This window comes from Bombus terrestris, chromosome 4 (assembly GCF_910591885.1).
Source record: "Bombus terrestris chromosome 4, iyBomTerr1.2, whole genome shotgun sequence".
Taxonomy (NCBI): Eukaryota; Metazoa; Arthropoda; class Insecta; order Hymenoptera; family Apidae; genus Bombus; species Bombus terrestris.
The window spans coordinates 3,102,873-3,124,903 of record NC_063272.1 but is presented as its reverse complement, the minus strand read 5'-3'; the positions used below and the strand labels follow the sequence as shown (position 1 = coordinate 3,124,903).

Here is a 22,031-nt window from a genome sequence, read left to right as displayed (position 1 = left end):
GAAAGTCGTTCGAATTTCTGTGACGCGCGCGTGGAAAATACTGGCGCGAATCTTCGAGTTAGTGAGAATCTTTGGCTCGAATTTGATGATTCGTTCGCGTGGGAATGGGACGGCGAGGCGTGCGATTGTCGCGATCGCTCTTATCGCTCGCTCCACTTACGTTCCGCTTCGTTCTACCGACTACTAGTTTGCTGTATTCCCGGTTACTTTACTGGTGGTGAATCGTTAATCGACGCGAGTTACCGCCGACGAGTTTGTTACGATACGCAAGTACAGTGGAAAAAGGAGGTTAGCGAAACAGTTTCGTAAAGCTAAACGATTGGACGAATCGAAAGGAATTGGAAGTCGTTCTAAGAATTCTGTTCGAAGACAGCTTTGAGAAGGCGAACGGCGATTGAAAAAAGAAGAAATTGAAAGACGTCGAAGGAAATCGAGAAACGTTCGAATTCAACGAGGCAGTTTCGTACGCCTAGAGACGATGATCGAAGGAAATTGAGAAAGATTCGTCTGTATTTTAAGATTCTGTATCAATTTGGTATAAATAGGTCGAGCAAATATTCACGGTTAATCTTTTCGATAAAGCACTACCTACAAAACCACTGCATTCTATGATTTCATTTCATCTCTGGTGTACCGTAGAATCGTTCCCTTCTCCATTATACGATCGATTAAACAACACCCTGTGTATTAAAACCAACGATTCACCTTCGTATTACCTCCGCGCGAGCTACGTGATAAAGCGCGAGACATTGAAAATGTTAGATCGCGAGAGTATCGTCGCATCCGCGTCTATATGACGCGGAGTTTCGAACGCGTTACGAACCGGCGAAATGAAATGAGAATATCGGGTCTGCGAACTAGCTGCTTTCATCGTGATAACTACGTCTGCGAGTGAACGAGCATTCCTGGCGAGTTTTGGGTAGCCAGAAAATCCTATTGAAACTTCGATCAAAGCGCGCGAGACATGACGCGATCGAAACTTCCCAGTTTTCTCCTCGCCACGTGGCTGCTCGGCACGATCGCTACTAAGTCGCGAATGAGCGACTTTCTGCAAAGCTTGCAGGAGTACGAGATCGTTTACCCTCGAGTGATCCCGAATGAGAGCGCGCGGAACAGAAGATCGACCCACGAAGACCGAGAAACTTGGCGCGAGTATCTCCACCAAGAACCGGTGTTCCTCGAGATCAGCAACTGGACCTTAAGGACCATGGCCAACGATCGATTGATACTGTCGTCGAATTTCACCGTGAATTGGGTGCGCCAGGGTAAAACCAAGTCCGAGCGACGTAACGCCAAGGCGAACTGCGATCTTCGACAAGGCAGCTTGGAAGGAGACGCGAGTTCCTTCGTCGTCGTGACGATATGCGAAGAAGAAGTGTACGCCTTGATGATGATCGGGCAGAGATCGTTCTTCGTTCAGCCGCTGACGAATGGCCAGCATGTGATGTTTCAGCCGAAAAACGAAAAGTGGTGGTCGATCAGGAATAATTCGAGCTTCGTGTCTGTGAATCCGGAAAATCCTGCAGGCGAGAAGGATCGTTATCGCGATGGCTTTTCATCTTTCGTTAGACGGTTGGATGTAGGTGATTGGTTGATCGATTTACCGACTTCCTTGCCAATTATGTTATAAGCTTCTTACTTTGCGATCCGCCGTTAATCGCTTCTTCTATTCTAAAATTGACTCTGATCGTGATACTGTAAGAACTGATAGCGTCGATATGATAATACCATACATAGAGTATGAGAGTAATCGTAGTACAAACGAATATATATATATTCGGTTTAATAAATTTAATTTAATAAATTTAAACCGTCAAACAGGGAGGGCTTAATCTGCAGGCAAAAAGAAGAAAAAGAAATAATCATTTACAAAGCGAACGACCATTAGCTAATTCCAATTTGAAAATTTAGCTAAAGTCAAAGTCATTTTGAACAAATGTTTCCTGTACGCGTTACCGTTTGGCATGGACGAACGTCTCGGACGTTGATGTCCGTACATTTATATATATGTCGGGTTGACGTTACGATTAGAGTTAGGGTTGAGGGCGTAAACGAATCCCTATTGACACTAGACGTGATCACTATGCAATAGAGGAGATATTTACTAGTGCAAACATGACCATGTTGGAATTGGACAAGTAATCGCGATAAATTGACACTCGAGAAGCTAATGACAATGATCCTAGGCTCAATAACGAATCCACGGTCATCGGGATGACGAACTCTACTCTTCTTTAGCGTCTAAGTTGTACTCAATGTTAATGCGTGGGGCAATCACTACGTATCCGAGAGTTACTTGAATCGTCGTCGAGATCGTACCGGGGAGTGTCTCTCCGTCGCGGTGATGCTGTCGAAGAAAACTATGACGGGTGTGCCTAAGGGCACGAGATCATCGGATTCGCGGAGAAAAGTCTTCGCTCGAAGGGTGAGGGAAATTGACGTTGCTGTTAATTGGTCAATTTCCATGTTGGTGGTTAGAGAAAGATATTAGCTGTCCTTGGGGAGAGTTGCTAGCGAGAAGCGTTGTTCGTGGAAGGATAGATTTCTCTTATCTTCCCGTAGTTGGGGCACGGGCCATTTGTCTATTTGAGAGACTTTGTGTAATTGAAATTTAATATTCGTAGCGGGTCCTCGCCCAGCTAAACATATACTGTGAAGATGCGTTGGCATCTGGCAATCGTCTTACCCGAAGGACAAAGTCTGCGTGTGGCGAGCCACGGGACAGAAATCGTTGAAATGTTTACCGTCGTGCCCCGTCCCAAGTATTTCTTTTAAGGAGAGCTATAGAATTACTTCATGCCTTTGTTAGACAAAACGTTCATCCCTTTGACCGCGGCTACGTTCGGCGACTGATTGTCGCCTCGAGCCCGAGCTCACTATCATAAATCTCAAATAAATACAGACGGATCGAATGACAACAGTTTCTTAATACGGCTATGGTGAAATCTAAATTACAATACTAGGGGTCTTCCCAAAGTTCCAAAGGGAAGGTTCCGGTGTTCTTTCATCTCCGACACGGCCATTCTGACTATCACACGTCCTCGGGTGGATCTAAAATATTGGGTTCTCCCAACATTAGACTTGATATGACTAATATTTTACTCCTTTGTAGTTTAGCTAAATTATACTAGTTTATTTATGGTTTAAATAACTGTCCAAATAGGTCAAGGGCCCAGGTTAACAACAAAAATTTCGATCGGACGTTCAATGATAAAGTAGGGAAGAAAAAAAACACAAAAGTCAGTAGCATTATGATTGGTATTCAAAGCGCCAGTTGCATTTTGTGAGTTACCAGTCAGACCGTAATGACATGACAGATCATTTTCGATTTCGTACACGGACGAGTCTCAGTTTGTTGGATCATATTACCGCACTGGGCGTGTGTGGAGACACTGAGTGCGGGTGCATTGACGTAATAGGTGTGTATGAAGACACTGAATGCGAGTGCAGTGTATGGAGACACTGAACACGAGTGCATTGATGTAATAGGCGTGTATGGAGACACTGAATGCGAGTGCAGTGTATGGAGACACTGAACACGAGTGCATTGATGTAATAGGCGTGTATGGAGACACTGAATGCTAGTGTGTGGTCACACTAGGCTTATGTGGGAATATCGAATGCTAGTGTGTGGTCGCACTAGGCTTGTGTGGAAATATCGAATGCTAGTGTGTGGTCGCACTAGGCTTGTGTGGAAATATCGAATGCTAGTGTGTGGTCGCACTAGGCTTGTGTGGAAATATCGAATGCTAGTGTGTGGTCGCACTAGGCTTGTGTGCTAGTGTATGGTAACACTAGGCTTGTGTGGAAATATCGAATGCTAGTGTGTGGTCGCACTAGGCTTGTGTGCTAGTGTATGGTAACACTAGGCTTGTGTGGAAATATCGAATGCTAGTGTGTGGTCGCACTAGGCTTGTGTGCTAGTGTATGGTAACACTAGGCTTGTGTGGAAACACTGTGTTACATGTCATAGTCATAGTGTTAATGATCCTCTGAGATCGGTGTAGTCATATCGTCATTGTCACTGCCATTGTCATCACTACAGACGTCCAACTCAGCAGGAACGCAACTATTCGGCATTTTTCTTAATCTGTCATGACTGTATTTATACGATCGTTTGCCATCTAATGTCTTTAAAGTATATCTATCCCCTTCCAAAATCTCTGCTATTACGAATGGACCCTTGAATTTTGGCTCTAGCTTGGTTTGGTTTCTTTTCTCGTTTTTGCGTGGTACGAAATCGCCGAGGTTAAACCTAACCACTTTAGCTTTGTTTCTATCAAATCTTTCTTTGTTGTACTGGGCTTTACTCTCTATGTTCTACGCAGCCTGCTATCTTACATCAGGGATATCGACTTCCTTTTCCTCGATATTGTCGGGTAGCAATAGGTCGTACGGTCTCGCTGTTCTACCGATTAGTAGTTGTAAAGGGCTCGAATTAGTCACGCGGTTGGTGGTGCAGTTCAACGCTAGCGGTATTTCCCCAATCGCGTCTTGCCACGGCCGCCCGGTCGTTTCTACTGTCGTGAACGTATTTTCAATGTACGCATAACACACTCTACCTGTCTATTGGCTCTATCATCGGTCGCTATCGAGTGAACTTTAATTCGTTTGCTTTCGCAGAATTCTCGAAATTCATTACCCTTAGGACATCTTTCCTGATCTGCTACTATCCGGCAGGGACTTCCGAATAAAATATAGCGGGTTTAAGCGCTTTAATGGTGTTACGGAAATCTATCTTACGAGTACGATGCAGGTATACGAATTTAGTGAACACATCGATCAAAACAATGACGTACTCCTTTGAATCGCTTTTACCACTCAACTTGCCTGTTATGTCCATGTGGACCGTATGCCAGGGTATGCTGGTCTTAGGTATAGGATGTAGTTCGGCTTGTATCTTACCTGAACTAGCTTTCGAAACTTGACAAGCATGACAGTTCTCAATGAATCGGCGAACGTACTTCGCCATCCCTTCGAACCAGTAATACCTGTACAGTCTCTCGAGCGTTTTCTCCCAACCTAAGTGCATAATTGACTGGTGCACATGGTTAATAACAGACTATCTAAAACCTCTTAGGACTATAGGTAAACAGAGAGTCCTGCCTTTTCTTTGTATCCTACGGTAAAGAGTACCGGACCGTAATTCGTATGTATTCGCGATGTCTTCCGCGAGCTCATCGTTTTGCAATTTCTTGACGATTCCCAAGGTTTGAGAATCACGACGTTGTTCGGCTAATAGCTAGTATTCCGATATTTCGGCCAGATTGATTTCTTTCTCCGCAATTTTATCAATTTTACGGTGGTCTAAATCTACGGGGTTTCGCGAGAAGAAATCTACGTGGGCTGTCCGTTTACTTTCCAGATACATAATGTCAAAAACAAAAGTCTGCAAGTAGGCCCATCACCGATGGTCCCTGTCATTTAAATGTACTTTATTACTCGACGCTTTCGACGAGTCGCAATCCGTGACGACAAGAAATTCCCGTCCATGTAGATAGTGACGGAAACGCTCGACTGCGTTTACGACTGCTAACGTCTCTAGTTCGTAGGAATTATACCTAGATTCTGCGAGGGTAGTTCTTTTGCTGTAATACTCTATTGCTTTGCCTTTACCTTCGACTTGATGCGTCAAAATCGCCCCGTAACTCTCCGAGCTAGCGTCAGTATGTAGTTCTATCGGGTAACTGGGGTCGAATATCATTAACACCGGCGCGTCGGTCAGGGCGGAAACTGCCTGTTGTCTTATTTTCTCGTGCCTATCTGTCCAAGTTATATTTCTGTTATTTAAGATGAGCGCATACAGGGGTTTGATCACCTGTGAGAATTTAGGGATGAACTTTCGGAAGTACGAAGCTAAGCCTATGAACTGCCTGGACTGTGTGACGGCTGATGGCACAGGTAAAGAGCTTAAGGTGTGTATTTTACCCGGGTTCGGACGAACTTCTTCGTTATGAATTACATATCTCAAATAGAGCACCGATGTCTTTAGAAAAGAACAGTTCGCAATGTTAACAGAGAATCCTGCTTTTACGAGGGTATCTAATACGGTGTTCAGTCTTCCTAAAGCTTGATCTATCGAGTCGGCAATAATTAGAACGTTATCGAAATAAATAACAACGTACGAATGAGCGAGGTCGCCTAGGGCCTTGCGAATGGCCCTCCGAACGACGGACGGCGCAATTTTTCAGTCCAAACGGCATCGTTATCTACTCATATTGTCTGTCGGGAGTAACGAACGCTGTATACTGCGCTGAATTAGGATAAGTAGGAATTTGGTGAAACCCGCTGGCCATATCCAGGCTAATAAAATATCTCGCCTCTTGCAATCTCGCGACTTGATCCGCAATAAGGAGTAAAGGGTACCGATCCGCGACGGTACTTTGATTTAGTTCTCGGGGATCCACTCGTAATCTATCTGAGCCGCTTTCTTCTTCACGAGTTACGTAAGGCTCGCGAATGGCGAATTACTAGGCCTTATGATCTTTGCTTTAATTAAAACGCTTATTTTCTCACGTACCGCTCTTCGGTCCTCCTCACTAAATCTATAAGAACTTCCTCGTACGGTGATGTTAGGATCAATTAATCGTATTTCTAACCGGCCTGTATTTACGCGAATACGTAGGGAATCCGTAACGAATGAATCTTTGAATTTGTCGAGAAGAGAAATTGATCGACTTTTATTATTACCATGTACATCAGTGTCAGCTTCATTAACGACGATCTCGTTTGCAGTGGTTTCATTACAGACATTAATTATTTTTGTTTTACACATAGCGAGGCTATTTTGTGTAATGTTACGTCAAAACCCAGACTTAGAGTTCCGCAACTAATCGCGATATCATATTTTAGATAACTATCAGCAAGGACATGAGAAATTGTCTTCGATGTAAAAATCATTAATACACACGATGAACAAATGGGAGGCGTATGTTTAATACAAGTATTTCCTGCTCCTCGCATTACTAATATGTCAGTCATTCTTTTGCCAGAAATCTCGAGGCCACGGACTCTTTAATTAGTGAACGCTCGGCTCCCGAATCGGAGTAAAATGGAAACGACTCACCCAGATGACTTGATCTACCCGATGATGCTTCCAGTACGTAGAAGTCGACTCGCCACTTGTTATTGAAATTATGGTTTTCTTTCATAATCAGGTTGACAGTTGCGCCCCGTGCAGCGGGGTCGGAACGTGCGATTTTAAGGGTTAAAACGTGGTAGCGAAAACTTGTTAGGTTTCACACTCGATTTTGCACTAGCGACTGGGTTACTCGCGCACGATGGTCGTAAGTTCTAACACTGTTATAATCGGCACTGATCCCACTTCTGATGTCGGGTTGACGTTACGATTAGAGTTAGGGTTGAGGGCGTAAACGAATCCCTATTGACACTAGACGTGATCACTATGCAATAGAGGAGATATTTACTAGTGCAAACATGACCATGTTGGAATTGGACAAGTAATCGCGATAAATTGACACTCGAGAAGCTAATGACAATGATCCTAGGCTCAATAACGAATCCACGGTCATCGGGATGACGAACTCTACTCTTCTTTAGCGTCTAAGTTGTACTCAATGTTAATGCGTGGGGCAATCACTACGTATCCGAGAGTTACTTGAATCGTCGTCGAGATCGTACCGGGGAGTGTCTCTCCGTCGCGGTGATGCTGTCGAAGAAAACTATGACGGGTGTGCCTAAGGGCACGAGATCATCGGATTCGCGGAGAAAAGTCTTCGCTCGAAGGGTGAGGGAAATTGACGTTGCTGTTAATTGGTCAATTTCCATGTTGGTGGTTAGAGAAAGATATTAGCTGTCCTTGGGGAGAGTTGCTAGCGAGAAGCGTTGTTCGTGGAAGGATAGATTTCTCTTATCTTCCCGTAGTTGGGGCACGGGCCATTTGTCTATTTGAGAGACTTTGTGTAATTGAAATTTAATATTCGTAGCGGGTCCTCGCCCAGCTAAACATATACTGTGAAGATGCGTTGGCATCTGGCAATCGTCTTACCCGAAGGACAAAGTCTGCGTGTGGCGAGCCACGGGACAGAAATCGTTGGAATGTTTACCGTCGTGCCCCGTCCCAAGTATTTCTTTTAAGGAGAGCTATAGAATTACTTCATGCCTTTGTTAGACAAAACGTTCATCCCTTTGACCGCGGCTACGTTCGGCGACTGATTGTCGCCTCGAGCCCGAGCTCACTATCATAAATCTCAAATAAATACAGACGGATCGAATGACAACAGTTTCTTAATACGGCTATGGTGAAATCTAAATTACAATACTAGGGGTCTTCCCAAAGTTCCAAAGGGAAGGTTCCGGTGTTCTTTCATCTCCGACATATATATATGTAGTATCGTGGACAAAAGGCCTAAGATATCTGCCGAATCGTAAACAATGTCGCGAGAGCCGCGGCATCGTCGGGTACATCAATGTGTCGTCGGTCCTTTTTAAGTGGATAGTTTCGTGGAAAGGGCCCGCGTGACCCTGGCCACGGGCGTTTCGGGACACGTGTCTCGAACGGCGGGAAAAGACAAAGAGACGTTAAAGTCAGTATTAGTTGAGAAGCCGGAGAGGACGGATGCAAAAGGTGTGCAGTGTGTGAGTTGAGAAGCGAGAGCGAGCGAGTGTAGAAGCCGAAGAGTGTGAATCGGGAAGTCGGAAGCCGCGTATGAGAATAAGACGTACGACAGCATTGTAATCATTTCGTTGCTTCGAATATTATTAATTAAATCAAAACATCATTACTTGTCCTTTTCCTCTAAGACCCATTAAGATACTACATATATATATGTCGGGTTGGCGTTAAGATTTGAGTTAGGGTTGAGGGCGTGAAACGAATCCCTATTGGCGCTAGACGTGATCATTAGCAATAGAGGAGATATTTACTAGTGCAAATATGACTATGATGGAATTGGACAAGTAATCGCGATAATTAGATACTCGAGAAGCTAATGACAATGATCCTAGGCTCACTAACGAATCCGCGGTCAAGGGGATGACGAACTCTACTTTTCTTCAGCGTCTAGGTTGTACTCAATGTTAATGCACGAGGCAATCACTACGTATCTGAGAGTTACTTGAATCGTCTTTTAGATCGTACCGGAGAGTGGTTCTCCATCACGGTAACGCTGTCGAGGAAAACTATGATGGGTGTGCCCAAGGGCACGAAATCATCGGATTCGTGGAGAAAAGCCTTCATTCGGAAAGTGAGTGAAATTGGCGTTACTGTTAATTGGTCAATTTCCATGTTGGTGGTTAGGGAAGGGTGCTAGCCGCCCTTAAGAGAAAGTTCGAGAAGAGGAAGCGTCGTTGGTGAGAAAAATAGATTTCTTTTATTTTCTCGTAGTTGGGACGAGGACTGTTTGTCGGTTTGAAGGACTTTAGTTAAACAGATCTTAAGATTTATAGCGGGTCCTCGGGCTAGCTGAACATGTACTGTGGAGACGCGTCGACATCTGGTAATCATCTTACTCAAAGAATAGAGTCTGCGTGTGGCGAGCCACGGGACAGAAATCGTTGAAACGCTTACAGTCGTGCCCCGTCCTAAGTATTTCTTTTAAGGACAGCTATAGGGTTACTTCATGCCTTTGTTAGACAAAACGTTCATCCCTTGACCGCGACTACGTTCGGCGACTGGTTGTCGCCTCGAGCCCGAGCTCACTATCATAAATCTCAAATAAATACAGTCGAATCGAATGACAACAGTTTCTTAATTCGGCTATGGTGAAATCTAAATTACAATACTAGGGGTCTTCCCAAAGTTCCGAAGGGAAGGTTCCAGTATTCTTTCATCTCCGATATATATATATATATATGCATTTCTGATAATCATTTTCAACTCGCACAGGAAAGAAACATCACTGAGGCTACCGCGAATTAAATTCGCGTACCAAGTAACAGGATAGATACGATTCATACGAAGCTTTGCGTCGTTATTCGAGGTAGGAAAAGCTTTAGCAGTGATATCGAGAAAAGCGAAACTACGAAATCATTGCTGTCGACGAGACAGAAATTGCTGCGAATATCGCGGAAAGCAAAGCGACGGTAAAGAGTATTACAGGAAAAAGTTGTTCGGAATATTAGCCGTGGCAAGCATATTTCAAAGCCGTTGAATATGGCGAGATTGTCCGCTTTGTAAATATTTACCGAAAAACATGTCGTACGAAGCTGGGCAATAAACGCGTTTTTCCACAGTTACAAACAAGTATCGTACGTATGAAACAAGTAACGACGAATTTTCCATTCCACGGCACGCGACAATTGACCGTATCATCAGCGTTTCGTCAGAGTTTCAAGAACTGCGTTTTCTTTTCTGTATTTATGGTTTCGCAACTGTAAAACGGAAGGTTTATTCTGGAGATGCGAGTTCGCGTGAACAACTAGCGCAACGAGTAAAAACACGCGGTTTTTGCAACTCGATCGAATTGTTAGCAACTGTGTGTACGAGATCGTATTACTCCCATCGTTGATCGATGTCAGGCTTCTATCCGAGCACACGGACAACGTTCTCCAACGACCAATCAAACATACCAGATAATAATTCTTCATTGTATCATTATTGTAGCTATTAACGACACGGGCTTGTTGTCGCATGATAAAAAGCATGCAACTGCGCTGACACGATAATACAGCAAACCTTTGCACGCTGCGATGGAAAACGCGTCGTTACCTGTTTCGTACGAACGATACTCGTTTGTAATTCTGTAAAGAGGTTCGTTCGTGAGTGCCGAGACGTGCAGACGTGTGTCCAGTGCCCGGCAAAGTCCACAAAGCAGCAATGACCATCCAGTTGCTGCTGAGTGCCGTGACGTGCAGACGTGTGTCCAGTGCCCTGTGAAGTTCACAAAACTCCACGTGACGCCCATCTGTCGAAAGCGAATCCAACTAACCTAGCCAGGGGTTAACAGTCTCTCGACTAGTTCTTTCACACTGAATTAACTAGCTCGATGATGGCTCTATCATTTCCAACAGGCTCCCCGGAGCTAAATTATCACACCGCCATTTTTCCTCCCCCGTGGCAAGAGGGCAACACATCCATCCTGGTAAACGACCAGCACACGAAAAAACGGAAGCTCGAACCGACCAAGACAAACGTAAACAAGAATCAAACCAAACCATCAGCCAGCCAAGTGACCACCTACAATAGATTCTCAATACTGGAGTCCACGGAAGACTCCATGATTACAACCGAAAAGGTAAACAATCTCCATACTCAAAGAATTCCCCCTCCCCCGCCGATATTCATAAACGACGTAATCGACATTCAGTCAATGATTAAGACTATCGAAAAAGAAATCAGCAAAGAGGACTACAAGCTAAAGATTAACAACAACCACGTGAAAATACTGCCGACCCACCCAGACGCCTATAGAAAGTTAACCAAGCTATTGAAAACATTAAACGCTAAATTCCACACATACCAGCTCAAACAAGAAAGACCATTTCGAGTGGTGCTACGCAACATCCATCACTCAGTCGATCTAGACGAACTAAAGTGCGAACTGTCAAACCACGGCCACGAAGTAACTAATATCAGCAACATTAAGCACAGAATCACAAAAAACCCACTATCCTTATTCTTTATAGACTTAAAACAAAAAACAAACAACAAAGAAATCTACAATATCAATCGGCTGATGAACTCCATAGTTAAGTTCGAGCCATCTCTTGTAAAGAAAGAAATAATACAATGCAAAAGGTGCCAAAGGTACGGCCACACGCAAAAATACTGCAATCACAACTTCCGGTGCGTAAAATGTGCAGGTAATCACCCCACTGACCAATGCACTAAATCCCCGGAAACCCCCGCCAAGTGTATCCACTGTCAAGGAGAGCATTCTGCGAACTACAAAGGATGCTCAGCCTACAAATCGCTACATAATATAAGGTATCCAAAACTGAGACCCAAGGACATAAACATACAAGAACCTAAACCCCAAAAACTCACCTCACCAACAGTATCCTATGCGCAGGCAACGCAAGGAAACGTATACAACTCGAAAACACACAGTGTACACACAGAAAATAGAATTCCCACCCCACAAAGCACAGACAACTTTACCAGACTCGAAAAACTTATCGAGAAGCAAACTGAGCAAATTAATAACTTGCTGTCACTACTCACACTCTTCATGGACAAATTCATACGCACAGAAGCAAAATAAAACCAATGCGAATAGCTCTGTGGAACGCCAACGGTCTAGCTCAGCACAAATCTGAGCTAGAACTATTCTGAAAACAACAGCAAATCGATGTGATGCTCATATCCGAAACCCATTTCACCGACAAAAACTACCTCAAAATACACGGCTACAACTTCTACCACACCCAACACCCCAGCGCAAAGGCTCACGGCGGCACCGGAATCATAATCAAGTCAATCATCGAGCACTACGAACTTCCACCATTCCAGAAAGACTACCTCCAAGCAACAAACGTAGCAATAGAAGACTGTCATGGTACAATCACCACCTCAGCTGTATACTGCCCTCCCAGACACTCCATTGCCAAAGAAGACTTCGACCACTTCCTGGACACCCTGGGCAACAGATGCATAGCCGGAGGAGACCACAACGCTAAACACACCCAATGGGGTAGCAGACTGGTTACAGTAAGAGGCAAAAACCTCCTCAACAGCATAATATCCAACAACCTCAACTACCTTACCACATACGAACCCACACACTGGCCCACCGACACAAACAAAATACCCGATCTCCTTGATTTCTTCATAACTAAAAATATCTCGCCAAGACACGTCCAAATCAATTCCTCGGCTGATCTCTCCTCTGATCATTCCCCCGTGATAGTAACAGTCAGTTCAACTATCATCGAGAATACACCTAATGGCTCCATTCATAACCAACACACCAACTGGCAGCTCTTTAGAGAAGTCTTTACCCACACAACTTCAGCCTCAACCTCACTAAAAACCAATGACGAAATCGAAGCAGCCACGGAATACCTAAATGGGAGCATAACAAACGCTATCCGCGTCTCCACACCGGCAAAAACGTCCATCAGCAACCACGAATACCCCCAGTACATATTAAAAAAAATAGTAGAAAAACGTAGACTAAGAAGGATATGGCAGACCCATAGAACACCGGAGGACAAACGCAAACTAAACAACGCAACTAGAAAACTATCCAAAACCATAAAGAACTACAATAATGACCGTTTTCACAAATATCTCGCCAGCCTGTCCCCCACAGCCGACTCAAACTACTCACTATGGAAAGCCTCCAGGAAACTCACGCGCCCCCCACAAATAATACCTCCAATCCGCCGCCCGCAGGGTGGATGGGCGCGTAGCCCTATAGAAAAAGCCAACCTATTTGCCAAACACTCGACTGAAGTATTCCAACCCCATTCCTCCATAGCTGCAGCGGACGTCACCGAATACCTGCACACTCCCTTCCAAATGTCCCCTCCTATCCAACCCTTCACTTCTGCAGAGATCATAGAAGCAATCAGTCGCTTAAACCCCAAGAAAGCAGCAGGTCACGACCTAATAGGAAATAAAGCAATCAAGGAACTTCCCATAAAAGGGTTTGCACTCGTCGCATCAATCTTTAACGCTATCCTCCGCGTTCAACACTTTCCCAAGGCTTGGAAAATCTCACTAATCACCCTCATCCCTAAACCCGGCGGTAAACCAATATATGAAACAACCTCCTATCGCCCAATCAGTCTCTTACCTACCCTGTCCAAACTATTCGAGAGGCTGCTCACAAATCGTCTCCTTCCACTCCTAGAAGAATTGAAAACTCTCCCAGATCACCAATTCGGCTTCCGAAAACAACACTCAACAGTAGAGCAAATCCACCGCATAACCCACATGATCAGCCAAACCCTTGAAAAGAAAAAATACTGCTCAGCCGTATTCCTAGACATCCAACAGGCATTCGATAAAGTATGGCATGAAGGGCTACTCTACAAGCTTAAAAAAATCCTACCCCACCCATACTACTCCATCTTAAAATCCTACCTAACTAACAGACAATTCATAGTTAAATGTCTAGGCGCCACTTCCGCAACATTCCCAATAGAATCCGGCATACCGCAAGGTAGTGTCCTCGGACCCCTACTATTCTCCATCTACACTGCCGACTTACCCGTACCAAACGAGGTAACAATAGCAACATTTGCCGACGACACAGCACTATTAGCTACCCACGCTGACGCGGCAATTGCCTCATCCACTCTCCAGCGAAGTCTCGACTCCATGGAAAAGTGGTTCCAAAAATGGGGTTTTAAAATAAACGAAAAAAAATCCTCCCATGTAACCTTCACGGTCCGAAAACAAACCTGACCCCAGGTCACCATTAACAACACAATAATCCCAAGCAAGGACTCCGTAAGATACCTGGGCATGACCCTGGACAGGAGGCTAACCTGGAAAAAACATATCTCGGAAAAAACAAAGCAACTAAAGGAAAAACTAAGAAAATTCTATTGGCTCACGGGCCGACGCTCCAAACTAAACATACATAACAAAATAACCCTCTACAAAGCCGTAATAAAACCTGTCTGGACCTACGGAATCCAACTATGGGGAACAGCAAGTAACTCCAACATTGAAATACTCCAACGCTTCCAATCGAAAACGCTAAGATCCCTATTAAATGCACCCTGGTATGTTACCAACGAAGCAATCCACCGAGACCTCAAGATACCTACAGTCAAAGATGAAATACACAAGTCCAGAAGCAGATATAACACAAGAGTCAACAACCACCACAACCCACTAGTCACCCAACTACTGGACACGACGGACCAGATCCGCAGACTAAAAAGAAAATACCCACTAGATCAAATCCTTAGTCCTACTAGAATCAACAATATAAAGCTATTATAATCCATGTCATTGTATCACGCCAAATTAAGTTACTGAAAATTCTCAACGAGAATTGATTGTAAATATTCTAATAAATAAAAAGAAAAAAATTCTGTAAAGAAACGTCCGTTGACGAACATTATATAAAGTTCTTCCTTCTTCTTCTTCTTCTTCTTGTCTGTAAATCAACTCCTTACAATTTGACGGTTTAAATTTGGCACACCCCGTATATACAGGATGCAACGGAACAACGTCTGAAAGCGAGAACAACGCGAATCCTTGTGGAAAAATGAAGAAAAAGTATAGGATAAAACGTTCTCATTTTCGACTTGGAGAATCGAGTCTGAAAATTTATCAAGTATACTCGAACTTATTAATTAATTTAATTAATTTACTTATTAAATTAATAAATTTATTTAATTATATAATTAATTTATTACGAAGGAAATACAATCTGGATGTGAATATCAAATGGAAACAAATTTTGCTAAGTTGAAAATCGATCGTATCGTAATTACCACGACTCGTTGTTTACAGATTAAAAATCTGTTTTACGAATACGAGGAGCTATATATCTACTATTATTAATCAATTTTTATGAAAAATTTCGTACGATGCGCGGATATATTCTAATTTGATAAATTGTTGGAAACGTGGAAAATTGAATGCAATAAAATTACGTGGCACGGTTTACACGGTTGCAACTTTATGACCCACTTAGGTCAAGTAGCAATGAAATTTATTGTATATATCGGAAAAGTGTTACGTTGTATTTCTCGTTCGATTTAAATCGAAATTTTAATGAGGAACAGCGCCGATTGATATTTAAAAGTGAAACGATTAAGAGCAACGATACAGGTTTTGTTAAAAGCAATTGGTCTATTTACCTCGCTGTTTAAACGGGTTTGCTTGACGATACTTTGATCAATTTCCATTGACACTTTTGTAGATAGCATTCTTTTTTACGGATGGAAAGCCGTCTGATGGAAATTTGTCTGAAATGTCCGTCGTAAAATTGCATTTTCGCGGGCAACAGAAAACAATGGAATTTTGTACAAAAGCGCAATACTTTAATTAGCGCAAAATTCCATTTTCCCCGCTGGGAAATTGAATTTTCTATTAAAGCGTGATACGTTTAATCAGCGGTGGCGTAAATTCAACAAATAACAACTGGAATATTGACTTGTCACAATTTTGTGACACCGTATATGTCGACGATACGTTCCAGTCTGGTCGTATTTACAATTTCAGAAATTTTGCAACTATTTTTTCATTTTATCCGTAACGAGAATAGCGAAGATAAGACAGGCAAACGTGGTAAAACGTTGATAATTCGGTTACAGGGAAATCGAATAAATTTGAAGTTGAAGAAAGTAAGAGAAAGTCGAAACGAAGAAAACGCGATTCCTTAAGCCACGATGTTCAGGGATTTTATAATCTTTCCGGTGACGTCTTCGACGTGGAATACCCAGAAGCTGAGAAATTGATTCTGTACGATGAAAAAGACGATGTCTCCACAGAATACAACGATACAATAGTGGAAGAATTATCGATCGACGTAAATCCTGTTGAGAAATGCTCAGTTGGTATGACCGCTAGTTACTAAAAGGTTACTAGGGTTATGTTGGTACGACTCCTAACGACGCTCTTTTGTCATAGGAGTCGACCACGCCTTAATTGCTAAGACGCATTGGGAGAGTTTAGACGTTTGCTGTGTGATTTGGTGTTTTGTATAAGAGAGAAAATAAAAGGTGTGATAACCAATCCGAGTGGATCCGAGATTGATTATCAACCCCAACCTATATAAAATAACAAATCCCGAGGAAATTGGATACTTCTCTGGTTCTAAATGGCAAAGGAACAGATTATCAAGTAAGTCAAATATTTTTCCAAATGCCATTCTTGTACAATCGTTGCTTTTCTACTTACCACGTACAATATAGCGGTTAATAAATTAACGAATCATCGAATATTACTGAAAGAAAGAAATTGTACTGATATTCCAATCTATCGTGTACAAAAGTAATAATAACAGCATGTAATATAAGAATAGCTTATCTTCAGCCTTAAAAGGAACTCGGTTTACAATTATTCTCCCTATTGCATTCCACTCTCGCTTGATCTTCTACACGTTCATCTATATTTCGCTGTTTTTAATTTATTTTATTATTCCCTGTCTATTACACATATGTATATTGTCCATTGCACGAATCTTTATCTATCTTGCCTAATTTAATGTAAAAAGATAGAAAAATAGACAAATTTGCTGGAGGAATACGTTTACCAAAATTTGTCAAGAATTTTAAAGAAATTTGCAGGATGAAATTCACGGTGATACCGAATTGATATTTTTGAAATTATACTTTTGAAATAATTATTTATATCATAATAATTATTCCACGAATACTTGCTCGTAGATATTAATTTATGCTTTTAATAATCATGCGTTTAAGCTATCAAGTCGAGTCGAGTAGACTTTCTAATTTCGTGGAAGATAAGTCGATTTCTAAGATAAGTCATTTCTAGAGAAAACACCAACTGCTAAGGATTCGCCGCCACGATGGCTAGAGCTTGGAATAGCTGCTGATTACTCCGTGGTAGATTTTCATGGAATTCGAGTACAGCAATATATCTTGGCTCTTTTAAACATCGTAAGTAATACCAAACGGAATTCTGTTATTATACTTAGATATAGAATACCTCCTCCTACATATGTACGCAAGCAACCGGGAAACATAGGGCAGAGTTATGCGTATCTCTGTATTTTCAAGGTACGCTACTTGCTTTCAAACATCTCGATCGTATACTCGGATGGAAGCTCTGTATTTTCTGTTTACACTGTTCGAAGCTTACACGTATCTTTTAAAAAGTTCAGCGAATAATTTATCCGTAATGGAATTTTGTAATCGATTAATTTCAGCCATTCGGTAATTGGTTTTCCAATGCTGTTGAGATTAATAACGTACATTTCCTAAGATAAATATAACGAATAAAATTAATTTTTTAGGAAAATTATATAAGATACGATGTATTTACGACAGTTTTGAATAATAATTTATTTGTAAGGCTGTAATACTGTTTTAACGCCTGTTACATTTTCGTACGTATTTTAATCCTAGGTCAGTGCAATTTACATGGACCCATCGCTCGAATCCAACATGATTCTAGTGATCGTACGAATGATTTTATACGCGGAAAAACGAGACGTTATGGTAAGCGATTTCCATTAAATTAAATCATTTAACTAAAGTAGTAACTATCTGAGATACGCATATGCGAGTGTCAATTATTTTATTTTCTACTTATCTGTACAGTGTATGGTATATAAATTATATAGGTCAAAATATCTGCGCATGACGTTTTAGATCGATAAAATGCAACGAGTTCCATTTTGTTAAATTGGACAACCGTGAACGATCCCTTGGAAACAAATTTCCAAACAAACAATTTTCACGGATTATTGACAAACCTCGCATTTATCCTGTATCCGAAATATCTGTATAATCGACTATTAAACCTTTTTCATCTCTTAAGAATCTTAATTTAATGTTATAGACCTATGATAATATCATTGATATACGACACTTGCGATTCCTTTTACTTTTCTTTTTCTGCTATTCTTCTCTGCTGTTGAATCAACATTTCAACATTTTTCAGGAAGATTAAAATACTAATAGCGTTACAAGTTACATTTGATTACAATCAACAACACGATTACTTGCACATATATTTATTATCATTGACGAATATTTATATATAGTATATAATGCATGATGTAATAATAAATATAACATATTCGTAATATTTGCTAGCTTTTATTAAGAAAATATTAAACGTTGTCGTAGGTCCGCCGTGGCGATGCCAGACGATCTCTCGAGAACGTTAACAAATGGAACAGAAAGATGCTGTCCTCGAAGGACGTAAATCACGATGTTGCTGTATGGTTGACGCGATTAGATATAGGAGGTCCTTCCGGTTACGCACCTGTGTCAGGAGTATGCTATCCCGCGAGATCGTGCGCGTTAAATCGAGACGAAGGCTTGACCAGCGCATTTATCATCGCTCACGAAGTAGCACACATGTGAGTGTCCCACATGTTGGATATCGTTGGCAAACTGAAATATTTATAACTGGCCTGGGTATTTACGCAGAGACCGTGTGCTATTTATTTATGCAAATACGTACTTTTACGAGAATAATTTGAAAAATGAAATCTCCATAGGAGAACTTATTATCTTTACCGAATATCACAACGAGTACTGTGCTTTGAATCTGCCATAGATTTTTGCGTATTATGTGCGTTCTTGCATTCCTCCTTTCACCTACGATGGCTCTTAAACAAGAAACGATATCGTAACGAGAAATACAACTTAGCTGAGCGTCCACTTTGGTTCCACTAGTGTTGTCCCATACGACTTTGTGTTTGACCTCGCTATTAGGGGACTTTTTACCCAACGTTTCCTTCACCGCCTTCACTACCTTCGATTTATCGAACTTGAGACTTAAACTGGCCGTTACTAAATCTTCCGGCTTCTTCGACATCGGTTGGTGTCTCTTCGTGAACCAATTCGACGGTGCCATAAAGGTCGAAATAGCGGCTTTCGAGGATCCGCTAAGCTTACTTTTAGCTCCGTGCAATGTCGACACGTCGAAGCTATTGGAACGGAAGCTCTTCGATCGACTTCCCTTCTGTTCGGTCGTTTTTCCGGGCCAGTTTGATTTGCTATCGTCCTGGGAACTCGGCGCTTCCTCGCCGCATCGGTTGATTTCCGTCGCGGAAGACGCTAACGAGCTTAGGATCGATATCAGATCCGTATTAGAGCAGACAATGCCCGCAGCACCGGAAACGGATGCACTCGCGGCTCTTGGCAGTTCCGAGACGCGCTTTCGGAGAGAAGACGTCGGCGAAACCGAAGGAGTAGGCATTTCAGAGAATCGTTGTTTCGGCTGTTGAGTGTAACGTTGAGCGGAACTGTTACCCTCCAGCGGCTGTATTTCGTACACTTGCTCCGTCGACGTCCTGTACATCCTTAAGCGCACCTGGCAAACGGATTGCTTTTATTCGAAAGACAGTTTCTTTTTCATCATAATTCGTGCGTTATGATACATGTTTCGATGATTGAGCCGTTAAGCGTGACAAGGCGATGGAATTGTTTTGCACAGAAATTCTGCTTCTAAAATTATGTTAGGGATTCTAGGGCGTAATAACATCTTGGAACGCAAAGTTATCGATGTGTCGATGAAAGTTAAGCGAGCTTTATCGAAGCACACGTTCGAGTCTTTGGGCGATTGCTAGGAATACGCGTAATGTTCTTTTCTGTGAGCTGAAAAGTTGAACGAATATAAAAGGCGTTTGTAGAGGATTTCAAAGCGGAAGAAGAAGCAATACAAATGTTTAGAATCAGAAATTATCTGTTTATATAGAGATCTGTTTTATGCAAGATCTAAAATCAATCAAATCGGATTGTACGGACGTATTTGTCTGTGTTAATCCTTTGACGTCGATACCAACGATGTATATAGCGAATGGCGGTTATCAGCCAAGATTATGAGCACGTAGGGAAGAACAGAACTGAACGCTTGCTGTTCCAATAATGACGATCCATAAAAGTCTGAACTCTAATAAAAAAAACGCATGATAACGAATACAGCGCGTATTCTTTCGTATGTCTTCAATGAATATGTATAAGTTTGCTCGTAACAGAGTTGAAAAATGCCTGTAGCGTTCCAAGTTTGAACAACGTTTGTGTCGCGCGAAAATTGAACAATATCTGAACCGCTTGAACGTTAACAAGTATCTTTTTCTGTGTTCGAGGTGTGAATGCCGCGAGTGTCATGACCAGCCTTTCACGTGCTCTTGGCGCGCCTTCTACTGGCAAAGATGGGACGCTACTTGAACTAACACGAGATGTTAGTTTTCCGAGAAGATCACGATATCTCTGCGGGTGAGGAAGTTCAGCAACTTGTACCGCTGTAATATAATTCCAAATTACCCTGCGGAGATACCGAGTTTACGACACGTCCCTGGCTATTGAGCGCGGGATGAAGTAAATTTCTATGTTATTGCTTAATAATTTATGATTCCAATTGAAAAATAAGCTTCTTCGCGACCATGCTATAAGCTTCACCGACGAAGACGTGCTTCCTTAGCGAGGCTCCTGACGAACAAGGAATGAAAACCATAGCGACTCGATTCGTCCGTAATTTTAACTGTTAATTTTCGCCTAATTAATAATTGTTCTAACTCCATCTAAAAAAGAAGAAAAAAAAAGTAATTGATGAATCCACGTATGCGTACATTGTTATAAAGAACGATATGATGTGTAAATAATTATAAGTTACAAAGAATAAAATAATAAATAATACGATGAAAATTGTATACCTGGAGAGCAACGAATATTTGGTTCTTTCAAATCTTAACTTCGCACGATCGTATAGAAGTTCGTCAACTTTAAACTCGGTTTTTCTTAGTCTGCAAACTAGCGGAGATAGAGCGGCTAAAATTGTTGAGGTTATTCAGTATATAAAGAGAGAAAAACGCGTGGATAAAGTGTAAGATACAAAGTATATATTTGACTTAATAATGAAATACAGGAATACAATTTGAGCTGGTCCAGATCCGCACGCTAGCACTGTTACTTGATGACTGAGAACCCCGAAGCCAACGTCGCCTGTCTACCGTTTATGGTCTGCCTCCCTGCTATTCTTTGGTCTATATGCTGTCGATGGCTTCAGCGCTTGAGAAAGCTAAAAAGACCAGATGTGGAGTTTTCCTAGAAGTGGTGACCACTTCAACACCCTCCCTAAAACTCTACATCCCGACAAACAATTATATCTGAATAGTTTCTAACTCTCGTCGTAAATATCTGAATCTTGATTTTGTCAATGTCTTCACAAATACATTTGCCAACTGCCTTTCTCTTTTCCATTCAAATTAATTTATTACTAAAAAAACTACGAGAAGACTAAACAGATCATGTAGAGTTTTTTTTTTATATTAGAAGTGATAGTCACTTCGACACCCTCCCTAAAAACTCTACATCTCTATAAGCAATTACCTCTTAACATCTTTTTTATTTTTCAAACCTAACTTTTGTCTTAAATATTCAAATCTTGGTTTTGGCAACGCTTTTGTACATATATCTGCCAGTTGCTCTTCGCTTGTTACATATGTTACATCAATTTCGCCTCT

General features: G+C 41.9%; 3 protein-coding genes and 1 long non-coding RNA gene across 4 annotated transcripts; 2 read left to right on the top strand and 2 right to left on the bottom strand.

Moving 5' to 3' along the window:
* The first annotated feature begins 964 nt into the window (after positions 1-964).
* Positions 965-16,711, top strand: LOC125385003. The gene is made up of 3 exons (XM_048405398.1): positions 965-1,526; positions 16,183-16,425; positions 16,499-16,711. Exons 1-3 carry the CDS (start codon positions 965-967, stop codon positions 16,573-16,575), a joined length of 882 nt encoding a protein of 293 aa, XP_048261355.1. The 3' UTR covers positions 16,576-16,711.
* LOC125385009 lies at positions 999-15,946 on the bottom strand. The gene is made up of 2 exons (XR_007223933.1): positions 15,727-15,946; positions 999-1,520 (listed from the first exon to the last, which is right to left on the bottom strand). It is a non-coding gene; the product is annotated as an uncharacterized LOC125385009 (long non-coding RNA).
* LOC125385007 (A disintegrin and metalloproteinase with thrombospondin motifs 3-like) lies at positions 16,601-21,218 on the top strand. Its single transcript, XM_048405406.1, has 5 exons — positions 16,601-16,711; positions 17,366-17,490; positions 17,959-18,051; positions 18,685-18,920; positions 20,655-21,218. The coding sequence occupies exons 3-5, from the start codon at positions 17,974-17,976 to the stop codon at positions 20,734-20,736; spliced, it is 396 nt and encodes a 131-aa protein (XP_048261363.1). The 5' UTR covers positions 16,601-16,711; positions 17,366-17,490; positions 17,959-17,973; the 3' UTR covers positions 20,737-21,218.
* On the bottom strand, positions 18,750-20,076 carry LOC125385004. Its single transcript, XM_048405399.1, has one exon. The coding sequence runs from the start codon at positions 19,865-19,867 to the stop codon at positions 19,001-19,003; it is 867 nt and encodes a 288-aa protein (XP_048261356.1). The 5' UTR covers positions 19,868-20,076; the 3' UTR covers positions 18,750-19,000.
* Positions 21,219-22,031: the final 813 nt, after the last annotated feature.

Bases quoted from the DNA above. Each gene is read 5' to 3' on its own strand.
- LOC125385003 (XM_048405398.1), top strand. From the start codon at position 965: ATGACGCGATCGAAACTTCCCAGTTTTCTCCTCGCCACGTGGCTGCTC. The intron at 1,527-16,182 runs GCGAGAAGGATC...ATTCGGTTACAG, and splicing joins GAATCCGGAAAATCCTGCAG to GGAAATCGAATAAATTTGAA. The intron at 16,426-16,498 runs GTATGACCGCTA...CTTTTGTCATAG, and splicing joins TGTTGAGAAATGCTCAGTTG to GAGTCGACCACGCCTTAATT.
- LOC125385007 (XM_048405406.1), top strand. From the start codon at position 17,974: ATGGACCCATCGCTCGAATCCAACATGATTCTAGTGATCGTACGAATG. The intron at 18,052-18,684 runs GTAAGCGATTTC...ACGTTGTCGTAG, and splicing joins CGGAAAAACGAGACGTTATG to GTCCGCCGTGGCGATGCCAG. The intron at 18,921-20,654 runs GTGAGTGTCCCA...TCTGTGTTCGAG, and splicing joins GCTCACGAAGTAGCACACAT to GTGTGAATGCCGCGAGTGTC.
- LOC125385004 (XM_048405399.1), bottom strand. From the start codon at position 19,867: ATGTACAGGACGTCGACGGAGCAAGTGTACGAAATACAGCCGCTGGAG.